This window comes from Thunnus thynnus, chromosome 19 (assembly GCF_963924715.1).
Source record: "Thunnus thynnus chromosome 19, fThuThy2.1, whole genome shotgun sequence".
Lineage (NCBI taxonomy): Eukaryota > Metazoa > Chordata > Actinopteri > Scombriformes > Scombridae > Thunnus > Thunnus thynnus.
The window spans coordinates 8164173-8181631 of NC_089535.1; the positions used below are offsets into that span (position 1 = coordinate 8164173).

At 37.8% G+C, this 17459-nt stretch overlaps 2 protein-coding genes across 3 annotated transcripts in view; both read right to left on the minus strand.

Moving 5' to 3' along the window:
- Positions 1–431: 431 nt before the first annotated feature.
- Positions 432–4693, minus strand: ankra2 (ankyrin repeat, family A (RFXANK-like), 2). 2 transcript variants are annotated; one of them, XR_010924598.1, is made up of 10 exons: positions 4584–4693; positions 3969–4324; positions 3644–3802; positions 3482–3547; positions 3063–3160; positions 2777–2902; positions 2575–2641; positions 2368–2448; positions 1181–1539; positions 432–863 (listed from the first exon to the last, which is right to left on the minus strand). XR_010924598.1 is itself a non-coding variant. In XM_067573585.1 (9 exons), the coding sequence occupies exons 2-9, from the start codon at positions 4267–4269 to the stop codon at positions 1484–1486; spliced, it is 954 nt and encodes a 317-aa protein (XP_067429686.1). In that variant the 5' UTR covers positions 4270–4324; positions 4584–4693; the 3' UTR covers positions 432–1483. The 2 variants fall into 2 exon arrangements, 1 of the variants encoding a protein (XP_067429686.1); XM_067573585.1 differs by having other exon boundaries at positions 432–1539.
- A 4760-nt stretch (positions 4694–9453) lies between these two features.
- Positions 9454–17459, minus strand: part of LOC137170414 (NLR family CARD domain-containing protein 3-like) — a 31397-nt gene continuing 23391 nt past the window's right edge. The window contains exons 4-9 of the mRNA XM_067573779.1: positions 15504–15798; positions 12660–14448; positions 12388–12561; positions 12080–12253; positions 11946–11992; positions 9454–10761 (exon numbers count right to left, since the gene is read on the minus strand). Of these exons, the coding sequence (XP_067429880.1) occupies positions 10181–10761; positions 11946–11992; positions 12080–12253; positions 12388–12561; positions 12660–14448; positions 15504–15780 (3042 nt within the window). The 5' untranslated portion in view covers positions 15781–15798 and the 3' untranslated portion in view covers positions 9454–10180. The remainder of the gene's footprint in view (positions 10762–11945; positions 11993–12079; positions 12254–12387; positions 12562–12659; positions 14449–15503; positions 15799–17459) is intronic.

Genomic DNA, 17459 nt, shown 5'->3' on the forward strand with positions numbered 1-17459 from the left:
GTATATTTTGAAATAAAACTAGCTGGAATCGAACTAAAAATTTTCTGCTGTTTAAGGATGCAATCATTGAATTAAGGGTCTAACCCTATATTTTTACATCCAGTAATGAAGACTTCCCTCCTGCCTTACCATCTAGTATAATAGTTAAGGGCTGCAATTAACAATTATTTTCATTATCAATTAGTTTGACGATTATTTTCTCGTCTGTGAAATTTCAGAAAAATAGTGAAAAATGCCACGAAATGTTATAATTTCATGGTGGCGTCATCTTTAAATATGTTGTTTTGTCTGATTAACAAATTCCAGATGTTCAGTTTACCGTCACATCTGACAAAGAAAAGCAACTAGCAAATGTTTAATTTTCTGCTGATTGATTAATCGACTAATTGTCGCAGCTCTATAACAGTTAAATAGAATTTGATGCTGTTGAATGCAGTTTAAAAAGATTTACATTTTTTTATTAAATAACAAGCTTCATTTCAGTGACTATAAACAGTGGTTTGACCTTTTTTTGACTTGCAATCAAACATTTCTGTACAGTGTGATGATGACTCGTACTCAGGTCAATACAAGATATTGATACACCATTTATGACTGTAAGTTACTTAGAAACCACAATAACCTTGTGGAACATTTCAATGAGGTGCAAGTTCTTTTTAAAAATTCACAACACATCAGTGGACATTTAGCATCACAATCCAGAGAAACAAAACAGACACATTACAACACAATGTCTAAATTATTTAAATAAATAAACTCAGTACGACAAACAAACATCTTCAGGATCAACGCATCTTGGCAGCGTCATAAAGCGCACAGTCTGGTTCTGTAAGAAAGTATCTTCAATCCACCTGCTGTAATCTCTGAAATGTGTTTACAGTGAAAAGCAGACAGTTTACTTACATGAGGCAACTGATCTTATTACATTAAAAACCTGTTAACTCTTAGATTTTTTTATTATAGTTAATAAGTTAGTTAAAAATTGCCATGACAGGAAAAGGATGGAGCAGCTCCTGACAGCATGTGATGTAACTTATGACATTAAAAGGCTCAAAACAAAACTTCCATGTTTAATTAAATCAAAATCAAGCCTGAACTGCACATTTGGCAGCATACAGGTGGAGTGCAGTGCATGCTGGCTTGTAGTGAGGAACTGTGCTTTTTTTGTTTTTACACTCACCTTTACATTTTTGTTCTTTAAAATTCTGTCAGTGAATCCTGATCAAATCTGCTACTCCACATTCAATGAGGAAAAAGTGCTGAGTAAAACAGTTTGAAAGAGGGTTAAAATAAAATAAAAATAAAAATCACACAGCACTTATCTTCATATGCACCATGCCCACAAAATAATGTTGATGTGATGCTGTTGAAATATAACTTTTGTGGAACAAAACATTCCTGTAGGCTCATAGCCTGGGCATGCTACATGATTGTCCAGAGCGCAGCATTGTCCCTCCAGTATGTTTTCCTCAAGCTTAACAGTTCATTCTCTTATTCCCATCAGCAACTTCAGTAAATGTGCCTCCATCACCTGTTGAACTAAACAGAGAAACACACAGTACTTTACTGAACAGAGTTGCGGTCGTTTGTTTTCAGTATCGATTCATCTGCAGAATGTTTTCTCGATTGTTTTGTCTGTAAATTGTCTGAAAATAGCGAAAAATGTCCGTCACAATTTCCTAAAGCCCAAGATGATGTCTTCAAATTGCAGGTTTTTGTCTGACCAACAGTCCAAAATCCACAATTATTTCCGTATTCATATTACAATGATATGAAAACACAGAGAAACCACACAAAAAATCCCCACAATTGAGAAGCTGGAACATATAAATGTTTGGCATTTTGCTAGAAAAACACCTACACGTTTTTTAACCTCTAAACTGCAATAGCTGATTTTGTGGACAGGAGCAGCACCGTTTATGTTGATATGGCGAACTTAACACATCCAGCACACACGGAGAAACATTATCATTCATTTAGTCGTTTAGTCGTGAGTCGTATCTGTCCACCTGATGAATATAAGTCAAATATTCACTCTCTCTGCTCTCTATCAACTCCTGAGGGGAAAAATCTGGCAGTTAAGTTGTTAAATGTTCCACTAAGCTTGTCGCTAACTGTGTCTGTTTGCTGTTTGGTGCTGAGCAGGTAGCGTACAGCAGGTTTTTAGAGCTTGTTCTCTGTAAACAGCTGCCTGCTGCGGCTGAAAACAACACTACGAGAGTGGTGAGAGTGAACCAAACACTGAAGTTACACAACAAAACAGCTAAACTATGAGCAGAAACTCACTATGAGGCTCTGTTAAGCTGAGGGGAGCTGCAGTATAATAGCTTTAAATGTAGGTTTAGACTACGGGTTTGTTTTACATACCATTCCGATGACCCATAGCCACCGCCATGTCCATTGCATTGAATCCAGAATCTGACTCGATGGTAGGATCAGCACCGCTCTCTGGAAGACATACAAACAAATTTTAGTTATTATTATTCCTAAAGATATAAATCCATATATCCAAATGAAGTTTTTTAAAAAAAAATACAGCCAGGTGATACTTTTGAAAAAAAGATTAGTCCTCACCTAACAAGATTTCAACACAGCGTACATGGTTCCCATGGACAGCGTAGAGCAGAGGGGCTCCACCATTCTGAAACCCACAGAGGCAACATCACATGAGGTCACATTTCATACAGAGATGAATAAAAAACAAGTGAGTGAAACATCTCCCCTGCTGTCATATCGGTGTTTGCTGAATGAGCAAATAAAGGCTTAGTATTCTTACCCAGTCATATTCATTGACATCTACACCACAGTCGATGAGCATCTTCACAATATCGGTGTATCCCTTACTGCAGGCCAAGGACAACGCGCTTTCCCTTCCTTTGGCCAGGAGGTTGGGGTCAGCACCCTGAGGTGAGGAATGATGCCAGTAAATAACCAGTAAACCAGTAAATAAATAAAGGAGAGCACCGTCTTAAAATGTACAACACAGGTTATTCTGAATAGCATATGAAGCATGCACTATAAAGTATGCTATGAAATCTTTTTAACAGATGTTTTTTTCATACATTTTGAAGCAGAAACTCGACAACAGCAATTTGTCCATGTGCAGCTGCCCACATCAGAGGTGTAAATCCTTCCTCATCTTGTAGATTGATCACAGTCTCTGTTGATATGATACATAAAAAAAGATGCAAACAACATATTCATCAGGACAACAATTAAAACATTTTAAATACAAGGGAGATACTTTTCTTCAAGTTTATTTCACTATGTATGCAAAATATTTATGTTAGACAAAAAAAAAAACAGTCTGTATAACTACTATGTTATGTTATTCACATTAATAGATTCAACATTTCTTGTCTGTGCATGCAAGTTACATGATACAATAACACCAGTGGTTATAACTATTGACTGAGATCATTTCACCACTGCATAACTATGCAGAATTATATGTATTTGACAAGCTGGATGGGCTGTTTACCTTGTTCAATCCTGCTAGCCAGAAAAACCATTTCTCCTTGGGCTGCCAACTGATGAATGGACAAAGCTGAAAGGAAAAAAAAACGTGCACATGTTATTAATTAGCATCTCAATTCGCTGATTCATGATAAGACTTTTAGAAATTTAAGTTAAAACTACTTACAATGCACCAGAAGAGGTGTGGAAGAAACCTCGTTGCCCCGGTGTTTATTGGTGAGTGTGGTGGACTGCTTGATGGGAGAGAAATGTTTGGTGGTGGATGGTGTGTATACATGACGCACTTGTATGCCCGGAGAAGGTGAGGTCTGGATGTTGCACTCAGCTGAAAGAGAAGGAAAACATTTTGTGGCAAAAGCTGCAACGATAAGTCTATTGACAAATGAATCACTACATCTACTAAGCCCTACAAGTAGGCTTATATTAGTTACAGTCAGACATTAAAACAAGATAACCTGGGCACATTGAGTTATCTTGAAAGTTGGAGTTACCTTTGAATAAAACAGAAGCCACCTCCAGATCAGAGTTGACCTGGTCCTGGATGTTCTTGCTGTCCTCCTCGTTGAGGGACTTGACGAATCTTGAGCAAACATTCATATCAAAACGGTTTGGCAGGATGAACTTGATCCCCATGGCCACATTTTGGGTGCCTGGGTCATCTGGGCTCGCACCCACCGACTGCTCAGTCTTGATGGCACTTATATCTGGCATTACACAGATCCCCTCCATTTCCTCAGAGACCAGAGGACAGTCAGCTGTCCCATCTGAGGCCGACACGGTAACGCTGTCCATCTTTGGATCTCTCACTGAGCTGTCACACGGAGATTACACTGAAGCTACTGCACGCCTGAAATGCGGAAACACGTTATATTGAAATCACAAAACCATATCAAACAGCTCGCATTACAATTAGTGTGAACATACCGAACACTGGCTGTTGAATATCAAACAACGTCTGTTAGCAACTGTTAGCATGCGGGCTATTGTTATAGTAACCTTACACCCGTCAAACTAACAAGCTGATGCTACTACATTTGAACACGTAGAGACATTAAAGCGCAAATGTCAATAAAAAGCATTTTCCTACAAAAAAAGTCATTTCTTACTCGATAGGACATTGTTTTTCTTGGATATCCTCATGCGGTCATCCGTCTTTTTTCGGTGTTTTGATATATCTACACGCATGCGCAATTTGTCGCACAAACAACAGAGTGCATCTTCTTTTAACCTCCCCCATTTTTTATTTAGTTCCGGGGCCTCTAGAGCTGCTGATGCTGGACAGATAAATTAATTATTTTTGATGAAATAGCTCATACACCCATCTATATATTTGTGTAGTTAAAAAAACAGTACTTAACACACTAATTTAATACAACCAGTGTGGATCCTGGGTCAAAAACACACCTAATTCCAGTGGTGGAACAATTATTCAGATCAGTACAGCAATGTAAAAATACTCCATTACAAGTAAAACTCCTGCATGCATGAAAAATCACATTTAAATAAAGTACTAAGTGTCAGCAGCAAAATGTACTTAAAGTATTAAGGTAAAGGTAGTGGCTTGGTCCCTCTGACTGATATATTATTATATGACATCATTATATTATTAATACTGAAGCATCAGTGTGTAAGCAGCATGTTACTGTTGTAGCTGCTGGAGGTGGAGCTAGTTTCAACTACTTTATATACAGTTAGCTAATTTAGTCCAGTCGTTCCCAACCTAGGGGTTGGGCCCCTACAACAGGTCACAAGATAAATCTGAAGGGTCATGTGATGATTGATGGGAGAGGAAAGAAGAAGTTTGGATACAAAATTTGTTTTCAGTTTTTGCACTTTTTCTCTAATTTCTGATTTTTAATGAAATATTTGAACATTTATTGAAATGAAACCATGTGAGAAGTTTAAAAGGAAAAATCACTATTTGGTGGAGCTGTTAACAACTCATGGACATTTGAAATGTGACCCTGACTAAACACTGCTTTTTTTTTTTTGACATCAAAAGCCAAAAAGGTTGGAAAGGTTGTATTTTAAAAGCTTGTTATATTATCCATTGTGTCAAATCTTCATCTGAAAAGTAACTAAAGCTGTCAGATAAATGTAGTGAAGTAGAAAATACAATATTTCCCTCTGAAATGTAATGGAGTGGAAGTATAAAGTAGCATAAAATGGAAATAATAAAGTAGAGTACAAGTACCTCAAAATTGTACTTAAGTACAGAACTAAAGTAAATGTACTGACTTACAGTCCATGAAACATTCATACCATATGATAGCTGAAACACTTAATATCATGATATTGCCTTATCATTAATACAATGTGAAGGGTTTCTATTATCAAGAATCATCACTCTCCAGAACAGTTTGCCTTTTTAAAGGGCTACTCCACCAATTTAGTATTGCACTATCATAGGACTGAGGGACTCACATGAGACTGCTTTTTAAAATACCCTTAAATATTGCTGTGACAGAGGTGAAGATATCCTGACTTCCAGTCTCTTGTATGGGTAAAAAGCCCCAAACACTGGCTCCTACATTTCCCATAACGCAACTTGTTGTTAAGACAGATACTGGCTGGTAAATGCCCACATCTTTAAAGCTACACACCTCCAGTCTGTAAAGCAAGTTTTTTGGGTTCAGAAAGCTCCCTCAAGAACCACAAAAGACATTAAACAACTGTTTTCACAGGCTAGAGCTAACCCTCAGGAGTAACTCAACATTCATGTATAAAATTGTTGGAGGTTCCCGTTAAAGACATGTGTTATTGAAAACACATATTAAACTCACACGGAAATGTACATTTCTGTGATGCATCAGGAAAATGATAGAACTTCAAAATCAGTTCATTAAAGTGTTTCTCCAGGAAAATAAACAGTAACCTCTTTACAAAATGACAGACGGAACAAAGAGGAATATTAAATGCTTTAATTTACAGCGTTAACATTAAATCAAATATCAGCCTGAATCTTGAACTCTTGAACTGAAACTTGACTCGCAGCACCCTTAACTATTTTTCACAACTACATTTTTACACTGTGAGTAAATGGCTTGATAGAGGATGTCATTCGTCTTAGTGAGCATTTGCAGGAAAAAATTGGTTAAAATGGATTTTAGAATAACAACCTTAATGTGTTTTAGGAATAAAGCAGTCATTGTACACCATTGCACTTCCACTTTAAGTATACAACCCAGCTACTGAAGCCAGCAAATTGCTGCACCCATCATTATATTTCAATTTCAGCCCACGATTAGACTCAGTGTGCTTGAAGAGGCCTAATTTCTTGTTTTCAGACATCTTCGTGTTTTCTGCCTTTCTGTTTATGACACTTTAAGCTATTGGATTTATGTTTACACAGACATGTGGTTTATTTTCCACAAATAAATGATGAGGTTGCTTCTATCCTGACATATCAGGATAGGTTTTTTCAGCCTTAGATGTTGCTACACCCCTGGAGACCAGAAGAGTTCATACAGTAAATTCTGATATTAATGCACTCTAAAAGAAAGTGCAAATGCAATGAGAGGAAAAACAAGCTCAATGTGTAAATCTTTTATTATATTATGCATTACAACATGTTCTGGTATCAACCTTTGGTCAAGGATATGAGAACTGTATACTTACTAATTTAAGGGTACTATGTGAGGTTACTGTTAAGCTTCAACTTGCATCCTTACACTGTGCAATCCATCTACAATTTATATGCTTTTTGTCATTCTTTGTACATTTCTCGCAGCAGCTTTAAACATGCAATAATTCAGTTCCTCTTGCACAAACTTGGTCTACATTTCCCAACCACTAAAGAAAGAAAACTAAGTTCCAGGTTTTCTGGCCTCAATTGAAAAACCCTATGGGATGTGTGGATGTTTAATGTGAGCTGTGTGTCAAAATGGTGACAAAATCAAGTATGTAAATATAGTGTAGCTGTATATTTTAACATATATGCACACAGAAAAACAACATGAGAAGTGGAATTTGTTGTGTTCCATGGATGTTAGTCATCAGTATAAATAATAGATGATTAACCTCCCTGCACTGATCACCAGTGATATGCCACATAACTAATTAAGTGTACTATGCTGAGTGTATGTGTATTTTGAAAGACAAAATCAAAATTTAACGTCTGTCTGACATTGGAGCTTGATGTCAACCAAGCGTTGGGTTTTAACGGATATCCAATTTTGATTCTCAACCGAAATTCAACGTCTGTCATTGGAAGTTGATGTCAAGCCAATGTTAGGTTTTGACGTCAACCAAATTGTCATTTTCAACTAAAATTTAATGTCTGTCCAACATTAGAGGCCAACGTCTTTCTGACATCAAATCGATGTCAGGTGCCAGCTGGGTAGTAACATGATTTCAAGACATTTTACATGTGAAAACATGAATTTCACCTGTGATTTTTGGTAAAACTGTTGGTAAATGAATATGTGACCTGACATGTCTGTGATTACTGGATATCTGATATCAGGATTCTTATTATAAGTTAAATGATTGACTCACTTGAAAAACATGATGATTCCAGCCCTGCTGATTTCCTCTTGGATCACTCTCCAGCTCTATTTAATCACCCGCTGGCTCTCTGCGCTCAGACTCACCTGCATCACATCTTCTTCTTCTTCTTCTTCATCATTGTCATCCGGTGGCCCAGAGCCTCTGCCAAGAGAGAGCAGCTCATCATGGCCACAAACATACTGCAAAGACCACTGCAAAACCACCGAAAACACACCAAAATTACTCAAAATTACCGACATTACACCCAGCAAATGCCGCTGCAATGTCCACAGGTTCAGCGGATTCTGTCCGAATCAAACTTCATCTCCTACTCTCTGTTCAGAGCTCAGAGTCCCTTTAAACCAACCACACACGCACAGAGACACACACACGAACACACACACACATGTTTGTCTTTACGGCCTTGTGAGGACACTCATTGACATAATGCATTCTCTACCCCTTACCTTAACCTTAACAATTACAACTAAATGCCTAAACCAAACCCGTACCCTAAATTGAACCTAAACCCATTCCAACCTTAACCTTAAAACCAAGTCTTAATCCTCAAATTGCCATTTGAAGTCGTGAGAACTTGCCAAAATGTCCTCAAAACACAGAAATGTCCTCACAACGCTGGTTTTGAATAGGTTCATGCACACACACACACACTTATCTGATCAATAAATCTGTAACATGTCTTCATGTAGGGAAAGAACAAATAATAAAACAGAAAAATACATTATTATTTGTCTGAATGTTGACATTTATACATTTAAACACAGGGATACATATATCACTATTCTATTAATATACTAAAACTGTACTATTTTAACTACCTGTTCAGAGTGAATAGTAAAGAAAATGTGGAAAATACTACATTTTTGTAAATCATTTTTTATACATATTGTACCTACCTTTAGTTATTATAATTTGCATGATTTTAGTGACATATTTGAATATTTTAACTGTAAAATCTAAGATTCCTGTTATAATTCTATTGAAAATAAACAATATAATATTAATATTGATAAATTGGGTCCCCTTGGTAATAAAGGGGTAATAAAATAAAGCCACTTCTTATTTTTGTAAGTTATATTTTGCTCCCAAACACAGCTGTGCTTCATCAAATTACCACAAACTAACCAAGATACAGAAACTTGGGCCAGGTGTTTCAGTACAGGTATCTTGTTTCCAGAGAAAACATATTGGACAGATGCCTGACAGGCTCTTTTTATTTTCCCTTTTTTCATTTCTCTTAAGCGTTAATTAATGATCAACAACAACAGCGTCAAATAAAGGACTGTAAAACATGACAATGAGAAATCTATGTAAAGATCATGTTTGCAGAATTCATTCTGTCATTAATGTTCTAATTACAGAATTACACAAGTAGTGTAGCAGAAGTAGAAGTAGTATAACTTTACACATCGATTACAGGAAAGAGAAAAAACAATGACCATGTAAGAAACAAGTGATGTACTCAAATAGTGAATGAATATTTTTATTGATGATCTGATTAATGATTTAACACAAATTGAGCTGATGTCAAACAGACTGAGATGTCTGGCAGACATTTTCAGGAAAAACTTCACTTTAAGATCCTGATCAAATGGAATAGCTAACAGCCACTAACAGCTAATAGATGCTGCTCCAAGAAAACTTTATTGAAGTGAATATCAGAGTCAGTTTTTACATATTAATTCAGCCCAGAGGAGATCATTTCACTACTTCTAATAGAAACAACATTCAGACAGTAAAGTACCATCAGTGATCCAAAAGAAACCAGAGTGAAACCTTAACCACCATCAACATTTAAACACAGGAAGCTGCTGTCACTTCCAGTTTCTATTGTTCACTGGTTAACAGAGTGAACAGTGATTTCAGCAACTGTCTTCAATCAGCAGTGTGAGTGTTTGTCTATAATTTACAATTTGCAATTTACAATTTCATTTAGCAGACGCTTTTATCCAAAGCGACATACATCTGAGACTTATACAACACAAGCAGGGATCTGATAGGATGTAGATGTCAACAGGTGGTGCACCGAGGCAATGCATAGAGTGCATAGATTGCACTTTTTAATTTTTGTCCTTTTGTTTTTTCTCTACCTTCTAGCCATCAAGTACAGAGGTGTTCATGAAAGAGCTGGGTCTTTAGTCTTTTCTTACAGACTGCAGATTGAACAGAGTTTGGTAACTCGTTCCACCAACATCTACACAGGAGTAGACTCTCTCTCAGTAAGAGGACACAGAAAGACTGAAGAACCAGGACCTACTGCAAACCCAGGATACAGAGGTTGAGTGAATGTGGTGTTGAAGGTGTGGAGGTGAATAAGTGTATCAAAGGAGACTCTGTAGAAGGACAGAGTGCCAGCAGGACAGTCCACATACATTGCTACTCTGTTAGAGACAGAGGAGGAGGAGGAGGAGGAGGAGGAGGAGGAAGAGGGTATGGATGTTTCTATGTCATTGTGCCGGACAAAGTAACCATCACTATCAGAACACTTCAGACCCCAGGACCGATCATTAAATCCAAACCTGCAGTCTTTACTGTCTCCTTTCCTTGTGATTCCTCTGTAAGTCACTGATATATGAACCTCTCCTCTCCACTCGACCTCCCAGTAACAGCGACCAGTCAAACCATTTCTACACAGCAGCTGAGGATAGCTGTTAAATCTGTCTGGATGCTCTGGATATGGCTGATACTGTTTCACACGTGTCACCTTCCTGTTGTTGTCAGACAGTTTGAGTTGTTTGTGTACTGTGTTTGTGTCCAATGTGAGTTCACAGAAATCTGATGAAGAGAAGGAGAAACACATCAACAGTTTCAGTCATCTGACACACCTGATGGATTTATTCTCTAAGTTCTGATCTGTTGTTCATTTCTATTAAGTTCAATGATGAAACATTTTGTCAGTAATGTTGTACTGAATAAATACTACACAGACCAGCTTTGTATTTAAAATAAAAAAAATGACCACACAGACCAACAGATGCCATGCATGCATCGGCGCCTGTGTGTACCCACCAGAAACGCTATCAGAAATTGACTTTTTATCCCGTTTTTAGCCGTATTTTTACAATACACTCCTTAAACTCTGGTCGTTCTTAACTATATCTTTTAACTGGATAAAGGATTTTAGTCATTGGACATGGATTTTAAGTTATTTTAGGAACTGTTCTCAGTTGTGACAGTACAGTCATGACAATTTCACATTGACACACTTGTCAGTAAGCTGCAACAAAAAATTGGATATTTGTACAGAAACAGAGCTGATTTTCCTATACTCAGTGGGAAGGGGATAATTGAGACTATTTTCTTGTCTGTTTTGGATTATGGTGATGTTATCTATACACACCTCTGCCTCAACTCTAAACCCCTAGATTCAGTTTATCACTCCACCCTAAGATTCATTACTGGTGACAGTTATTCCACACATCATTGCCTCTTGTATGAAATGGTGGGATGGGCATCTCCAACAGTTAGATGTGAGAGGTATTGGTTATCTTATACTTATAAAGCCCTTAATGGCAACTTGCCATCATAGTCAATATTCAGCTTGTTCAAATGATTGGCTATTGCTTGAGGTCCTGTGTGCAAACACTAAATTTGGGAAAACTGCTTTTAGTTTTTGTGCTGCACACATCTGGAACATTTTACATACATTGAAACTTGACACAATTGTACCAATAAGTCAATTTAAAACCATGATTACAAACTACTCCCCTTTTGAATGTAACTGTTGTTAATCAGTGTTTGCTGTGTTCTGTTATTGGTTGTTTGTTTTCTTGTCGATTGTTTTATTTTGTTTGTAATTAATCTGTTCTGTTCTGTACATTCGACATCATTGTAAATGAGGACATGCCCTCAATGATCTTTGAATGGTAAATAATGAATGAATTAATCAATCAATCAATCAAAATGAAAATGACTATGTGCTGTTTAGTTGTCATGAATCAAATAAAATCCACACTTACACTTCTTCAGACCAGGTTTTAACCTGTGCTCTCCACCATGGTCCACCCTGGAGGAAGAAACACAGTCAGATCCAACATGTGTTCTAACTGCTGTTGACAACATGAAGCAGTGAACTCTTGTTGTCTGTCCATACCTGAGAGTGTCCAGTCTCCAGTGTGGATCCCTTAGTCCAGCAGACAACAGCTTCTCTCCTGAGTCTCCTGGATGATTGTAGCTGAGATCCAGAACTCTCAGATGGGAGGGATTGGAGCTCAGAGCTGAGGCCAGAGCAGCACAGCCGTCCTCTGTGATCAGACAGCCTGAGAGACTGGAATTCAGAAGATAATGTTGACTAAGTATTTTAGAAAATCCTGTTTGCAGGAAAATCCTACAGATTTTACCATCTTCACTAATATGAACCTAAAACAGGTTAAAATGTTTAACAAACGTCTGTATCCTTACTTGAGAGTTTCCAGTGTACAGCATGGACTCTTCAGTCCATCAGAGAGCAGCTTCACTCCTGAATCCTGCAGGTTGTTGTTACTCAGATCCAGCTCTCTCAGACTGGAGGACTGAGAGCTGAGAACTGAGGACAGAGCTGCACAGCTTCTCTCTGAGAGGTTACAGACACTCAGCCTGAAGAGGAATTAATGATGAACACAAAAGTTTTATTCATCATGTATAAAATTAAACATATTTGAAATTGTTAATTTATTCAGTGGTTATCCACCTACAGGGCCTTATTTGAAGCTTTGACCACTGGCAGCAGCCTCAGAAGAGCCTCCTCTGAAGTGGAGTATTTCTTCAGCTCAAACACGTCCAGATCTTTTTCTGATGACAGTAAGATGAAGACCAGAGCTGACCACTGAGCAGGAGTCAGTTTATCTGTGGAGAGACTTCCTGATTTCAGGTACCACTGAATCTCATTCACTAGAGAACGATCATTCAGTTCATTCAGACAGTGCAACAGATTGATGCTTCTCTCTGCAGACAGATTCTCACTGAGCCTCTTCTTGATGTGCTTGATTGTTTCCTGATTGGTCTGTGAGCTACTTCCTGTCTGTGTCAGCAGACCTCGTAGGAGAGTCTGATTGGTCTGCAGTGAAAGACCCAGGAGGAAGCGAAGGAACAAGTCCAAGTGTCCATTTGGACTCTTTAACGCCGCGTCCACAGCATTCTGGTAAAGATGTGTTGATTTACCTCCGAACACTTCAAACCACCAGGATGATTGTTCAGCCAGAAGATTGACTCCAGACTTGATGAACATCAGATGGACATGAAGAGCAGCCAGAAACTCCTGAACGCTCAGATGGACGAAGCAGAACATCTTGTCCTGGTACAGCCCTCTCTCCTCTTTAAAGATCTGTGTGAACACTCCTGAGTACACTGAGGCTGCTCTGATATCGATGCCACACTCTGTCAGGTCTGATTCATAGAAGATCAGGTTGCCTTTCTGCAGCTGCTCAAAAGCCAGTTTTCCCAGAGACTCAATCATCGTCATGCTCTCTGTGCTCCAGTGTGGATCTGTCTCAGCTCCTCCATCATACTTGACGTTCTTCGTCTTGGACTGAACCACCAGGAAATGGATGTACATCTCAGTTAGGGTCTTGGGCAGCTCTCCTTTCTCTTTGCTTTTCAATACATTCTCCAGAACTCTAGCAGTGATCCAGCAGAAGACTGGGATGTGGCACATGATGTGGAGGCTTCGTGATTTCTTGATGTGGGAGATGATTGTCCTGGCCTGCTCCTCATCTCTGAATCTCTTCCTGAAGTACTCTTCCCTCTGTGGGCCAGTGAACCCTCTGACCTCTGTCACCATGTCAACACACTCAGGAGGGATCTGACTGGCTGCTGCAGGTCGTGTGGTTATCCAGAGGCGAGCAGAGGGAAGTATTTTCCCCCTGATGAGGTTTGTCAGCAGCACATCCACTGAGGTGGACTCTGTAACATCAGTCAGGATCTCATTGTTGTGGAAGTCTAGAGGAAGTCGACACTCATCCAGACCGTCAAAGATGAACACAACCTGGAATTCTTCAAACCTGCAGATTCCTGCTTCTTTAGTTTCGGTAAAGAAGTGATGAACAAGTTCCACCAAGCTATACTTCTTACCTTTCAGCACATTCAGCTCTCTGAAAGTGAATGGAAATGTGAACTGTATGTCCTGGTTGGCTTTGCCTTCAGCCCAGTCCAGAGTGAACTTCTGTGTCAAGACTGTTTTCCCAATGCCAGCCACTCCCTTTGTCATCACTATTCTGATTTGTTCATCTCTTTCAGGTGAGGCTTTAAAGATGTCTTCCTGTCTGATTGTTGTTTCTGGTCTGTCTGATTTCATGGATGTTGTTTCAATCTGTCTGACCTCATGTTCATCATTGACCTCTGCAGTCCCTCCCTCTGTGATGTAGAGCTCTGTGTAGATCTGATTCAGAAGGTTTGAGTTTCCTGCTTTAGCAATCCCCTCAAACACACACTGGAACCTCTTCTTCAGGTTAGACTTGAGTTTGTTATGGCACTCAACAAGAATATCTGAATGAATAAACAACAATTGACACAAATGAGAAGATGTGATAGAAAATATGAATCATAAAAATATTTTCTTATAAGTGTGGGATCTATTCAGCTCATTGGAGTTTCATGTCTTCATTTAGGGTTTTATGGTATTATGGAAAGATCATCTAATAATATTCAACAAGCAGAGGGTCTGTTTAAGCGTCAGTATAGTTCATCAGAACTGCTTGTTGGATGGTTGAACAGCTTTGAAACTCCGTCGCCACACACCTTTCCAACATTGGAATTTTTGTTGGATTGTTCTGAACCTGACAATCCAACATTCACACCCACTTTACACAGTGATTGTTCATGTTTGTGAAGGTGAGAAACTTCTCTCTCAAGCTTTCTTTTTAAAATTTATTGCACAGCTACTCCTGTCACTTTTCATGTGAGCAACCGAGTGCAACACCATATATCCCCTCCAGGAGAGACTTTCTGAGAATGTGTGCCTTTATCCCCATATTTAAACAATTATCATGTCTCCCCCTCACTTTATGATGGCCTGCAAAACAAAGACTGGAAACAAGGGGAAACAGCTAGCCTGGTTGGTTTCCAAAGTTAACATATGCTGCTTCAATGACAGAAACTTAACATGTATCTATTGTTACTGGCTCTGCTTTTGTTTCCTCTGTTCTCCTCTCACTATGAGGATGAGTTCCTGAACCTAAATGATAATATGATAACTTAAATGATAATGATAAATGATAACTTAATCCAAGTTCATATACATGTCAATGTACAGTTGGTATTTTGGCTGTTAGGCCAAATAAACAAATTATCCAGTGGTAAAATTTGCGTGAGTAACGTGAGGCGAAAATTTGCTTAGTGTTCTGTCTGAACACAGCTTTGAGGTGTAAACTGCCCTGCAGAGGTTAAGCACCTGTGACTTCCCATGAGTCAGTTAGAACTAAAGAAGACTTTTGGATGAAAGGAGAAACATCTTGAAGAATATAAAGCAAGTCCACCAGCCTTTGACTGAGCACTTCTAAATATCTTTATAACATCACATTTTTAATCTCTCCATGACTTACCTGAAGGTTCTGAGATGGTTTGTGACAGACGTTCCACCAGATCATTCTTATTGATCTTCCCCAAAATCATTCTGGTCACTTTAATAGTGTTTGCACAGTAGCTGTTGAACATCTGATCCACTGTGTCCGTTCTCTCTGCATTCTCTAGTCGACTATTTGGGATTGCTTTGAAGCCTTCAAGGACCCCCCGCTGACACAGGTACCACTTGAATTTTTTAAAGTCCTCAGATTTCAAATCCTCCAAACACTCCAAGAGGACCTCTTTAGGTGTCGCCATCTTTTGTCCTGCTAAGATCTAAAAGGTATGACAAAATCTGTATTTGATAAACAATTACACAGTTCATTTTCTGGATTACCAACACTGAAATATTGAATGATATTAAAAATGAAACTGGAAAAGCAGGTTACCCAACTTATTTCCTGACAAAGCATAATACAACTATTAATGAAATGGATGAATTTAATTATGTTTTTTGTTAATATTGGACCTAATTTAGCTAAGGAGCTAATTAAACCTTGCAGTAAAGATGATGAGGTGGACGGTAAAACTATTAATGTAAATAAACAATCCATGTTAATAAAGGGAACAGATGAAAATTAAATCATTGACATTGTTCAAACATTTAAGTAAGTAAGAAGTCTACGGACTGGAATGGAATTGAGTGTGTAGTGAAACCACTGACTCATATTTGTAATCAGTCTCTACAAGCTGGTATATTTCCTAGCAAAATGAAAATAGCACCTATATATGGAGATAGACATATATTCTCTAATTACAGACCAATTTCTTTGCTCTCACAGTTCTTAAAAATACTGGAAATACTGGAAACACACACACACACACACACACACACACACACAAACACACACACACATATATACATACATACATACATACATACATACATATATACATACATATTATATACACACACACACACACACACACACACACACACACATACACACACACACACACACACACACACACACACACACACACACATACATACACACATACATATATATATATATATATATATATATATATATATATAAGAATAGATGACTTTAGCACAAAACATAATGTACTCTTTGAACAGCAATTTGCACTAACTCATTTGCACTAATGGAATTTGTGGAGGAAATAACAACTGCAATAAAAAATGAAGAATATACAGTATACACTATACAGTATTCCTGGATCTCATAAAAGCATTTGATACTTTTGACCATTATTTATTACTGAAGAAATTACAAAGTTATGGAATTAGAGGGCTAGCACACTTTTGGTTAAGTAGTTACTTAATTATGCTGGCAGCCACATATAAATTATATCAAAGCTAAAATGTCAAAGTCCATTGCAATACTGTATAAAGTTGAAGATCTTCTAAATCAAGTATTATTATACAGCTTATACTGTTTCCTTATAGTCCTGTATATAGTTTACTGTGTGGAAGGGTGGGGTATTAAAAAAACACTAATCTAATCTTCATACTTATGACTTTTTATTATCTGTTAAGCACTAAGCTAATCACTCCCTTACTAACTTAATGACACTGGTGATTAAAATGTGCACCAGCATCAAAGTGACTGAATGGGCTGACCCTTGATACTGCCACGAAACTTCTCTAACAATTAAATTAATGGAGTACACAACTCCTGGCTTCAAGAAAAGGTTTTACAAAAACAAAGTTAAAACTGTTTGAGTTAATTTCTGTCAGTACATTATCACATCACTTTGTACAGTACAGTCAGTGTTGTGTTGAAAGCTAATAATACTATTTTTCTTGATCAGATTGGTATATTGTCATAACATAGCTAGCTACCAATACTGTTGCTAATGTAATTACAGCAGATTTTAACTGTTTTATGATCAATAAATTAATTGACTGCAAAGCATTTATTTAAAGAACATAGTTTACTTTTAATGATCAACACTAAACAGAACTAACA